This window comes from Lucilia cuprina, chromosome 6 (genome assembly GCF_022045245.1).
Source record: "Lucilia cuprina isolate Lc7/37 chromosome 6, ASM2204524v1, whole genome shotgun sequence".
In the NCBI taxonomy this organism is placed as follows: domain Eukaryota; kingdom Metazoa; phylum Arthropoda; class Insecta; order Diptera; family Calliphoridae; genus Lucilia; species Lucilia cuprina.
The window spans coordinates 41952086-41954214 of record NC_060954.1 but is presented as its reverse complement, the minus strand read 5'-3'; the positions used below and the strand labels follow the sequence as shown (position 1 = coordinate 41954214).

At 24.5% G+C, this 2129-nt stretch overlaps 1 protein-coding gene across 2 annotated transcripts in view; it reads right to left on the bottom strand.

Moving 5' to 3' along the window:
* LOC111679582 (guanine nucleotide exchange factor DBS-like) overlaps nt 1-2129 on the bottom strand; it is a 97746-nt gene that overhangs the window by 24891 nt on the left and 70726 nt on the right. For both annotated transcript variants that reach the window (XM_046955474.1, XM_046955475.1), the window contains one exon: nt 602-769. In XM_046955474.1, the coding sequence (XP_046811430.1) occupies nt 602-769 (168 nt within the window). The remainder of the gene's footprint in view (nt 1-601; nt 770-2129) is intronic.

The window sequence follows — 2129 nt, the reverse complement described above, 5'->3', positions numbered from 1 at the left end:
TATCTATCTATCTATCTATCTATCTATCTATCTATCTATCTATCTATCTATCTATCTATCTATCTATCTATCTATCTATCTATCTATCTATCTATCTATCTATGTTCCTCTGTATTCATGTCCCACTGTTTTTTTACATTGTATGTCCATTATTAAAGATTTTTTACTCATATATCTTTTTATTGTAAATTACATACTTGTTAGAACACATATTTTTTTTAAATTGTTTATCGTAAATCTTGTTATTTAAGAAAAACACAATGGAACTTCTACAAAAAATACAACAAACATTTTAGTTGTTTAATAACAATTTTTAATTAGTGGAGCAATTGTTTTTATAACCTCAATTTGTAATAATTGTTTGTGTTATTTCTCTTAAATGAGTTCAAATTTTTGACCTAAACTCCTGTATTCAAAAGAATTTATAAATTTGGACTTTGAGAACAATGAACTGAACTACTAGAATAAAATGTATGATATCTTGGTAAAATAATAATTAAAATAATTTTTGAAAAGTATTATATATAAATTTAAGATTTATTCATAATCCTATAGTAATATGTACATAGGATTGTATTGAATTTGTTTCAATTCAACTTACCTTATGTTTTCTACGCAATAGATGAGGTGCCCCACCGGGAGGCTGTAGCGGCACTGCCGGTTCTGGTGTTACTGTTTGTATGGGACGCGGTGGTTTTAAGGCCAGTTTCTTTAAACTAGCTATACGTTTATCACACATCAATGAGACATCATCGATTCTTTGGAGAACCTGAAAAAAATTACAATAAAATAAAAAAATATATTAAAACTTTGAAATAACAATCACAACAAAATACTTAAAGATCTAAACTGGTGATAACAATAAAAATATAAAGAAAAGAAAAAAAAAACAAAACGCGTCCAAAAAATTGATATTTTAAAGAGCATAAAATATAAATAAAAAATAAAAACTAAATTCCACAACAAAAGAAACAAATAACAATAAAAAATTCTTAAGAATTCTTTAGAGAAAGTGTTGAACAATAATAAAACAAAATTAAAATTTCAAGTTATAAAAGCCTCTTTTTGTAAAAGTAGATTAAAGTATTTTTAAAACATGAATGAATGAAAATTTTTGAACACAAAATTCTTTGGCAGTAGATGAAGTATTTATTTTAATCATAATTAGAACAAGAGTGGGTTTGAGATGGAGATAAAAGAAAAATTATAATAATAGTATAAAAATGCGCGTTACAAATATAATAAAAATATTTGTAATTACAAATTATTAAAGTAAAAAAACATCTGTGTATTATAAAAACTTTCGAAAAATAAATATTGTTTTTAATTTTATTTTCAAATGAATTTGTTTTTTTTTTTACAAAAATTTTTTTAATCTTTATTAATATGTTACAAGTATTGAAACAAAAATGCAGTTTCATTATTAAATGGATGCTGCTTTTTGTATATGATTTTTGCTTATTAATTTCCATGCCTGGATTGTTGAAATTTTGAAATTTTTCCCGGCTAAAATAAAACCAAGTATTTTCAAAAGAAGAACATTTTTTTATTACTTGAAAAGTAACACTAATAGAATTTTTTACCTTCTGTAGAAGTGATGTTTATTGACTTCCAAAGAAGCGAAAATAATACAATTTTAAAGGTATATTTATTTTTGAACAGAATTTTTTTGAATTAAACCCATTTTATTTTGGAGTTGATGGATTGAACAAAAAAATACTTCCTGAGAATGACTTCAGATGTAGAGAATTTGGAATTAAATAAACATCCTTCCTATTTCAAGCCTGTGTTAAAATCATCATCAAATCTTCAGGTCTTTTTCAGAACTTCCATGGAATATATTCTACTTTTTCTTCACTTCTTTGGAAGTTCTTTTTTTGTTGGTTTACTATTGATAAGTCAAATTAGTTGTATTCTATAATACTGCAATCACATTTCTAAAAACTTCAAAAAATTACTTCCTGAGAACGACTTCAGATGTATTGAATTTGGAATCAAATAAAATGAACATCTCTCCTATGTTAATAAGGAGTGAGATCGAAAAATTCTTAACACACGTTTTTCATTACATTTTTCAACCAAAGTATTATTTGATTTTTTTTTGATCAAGTTACCTTTGAAAAACATGT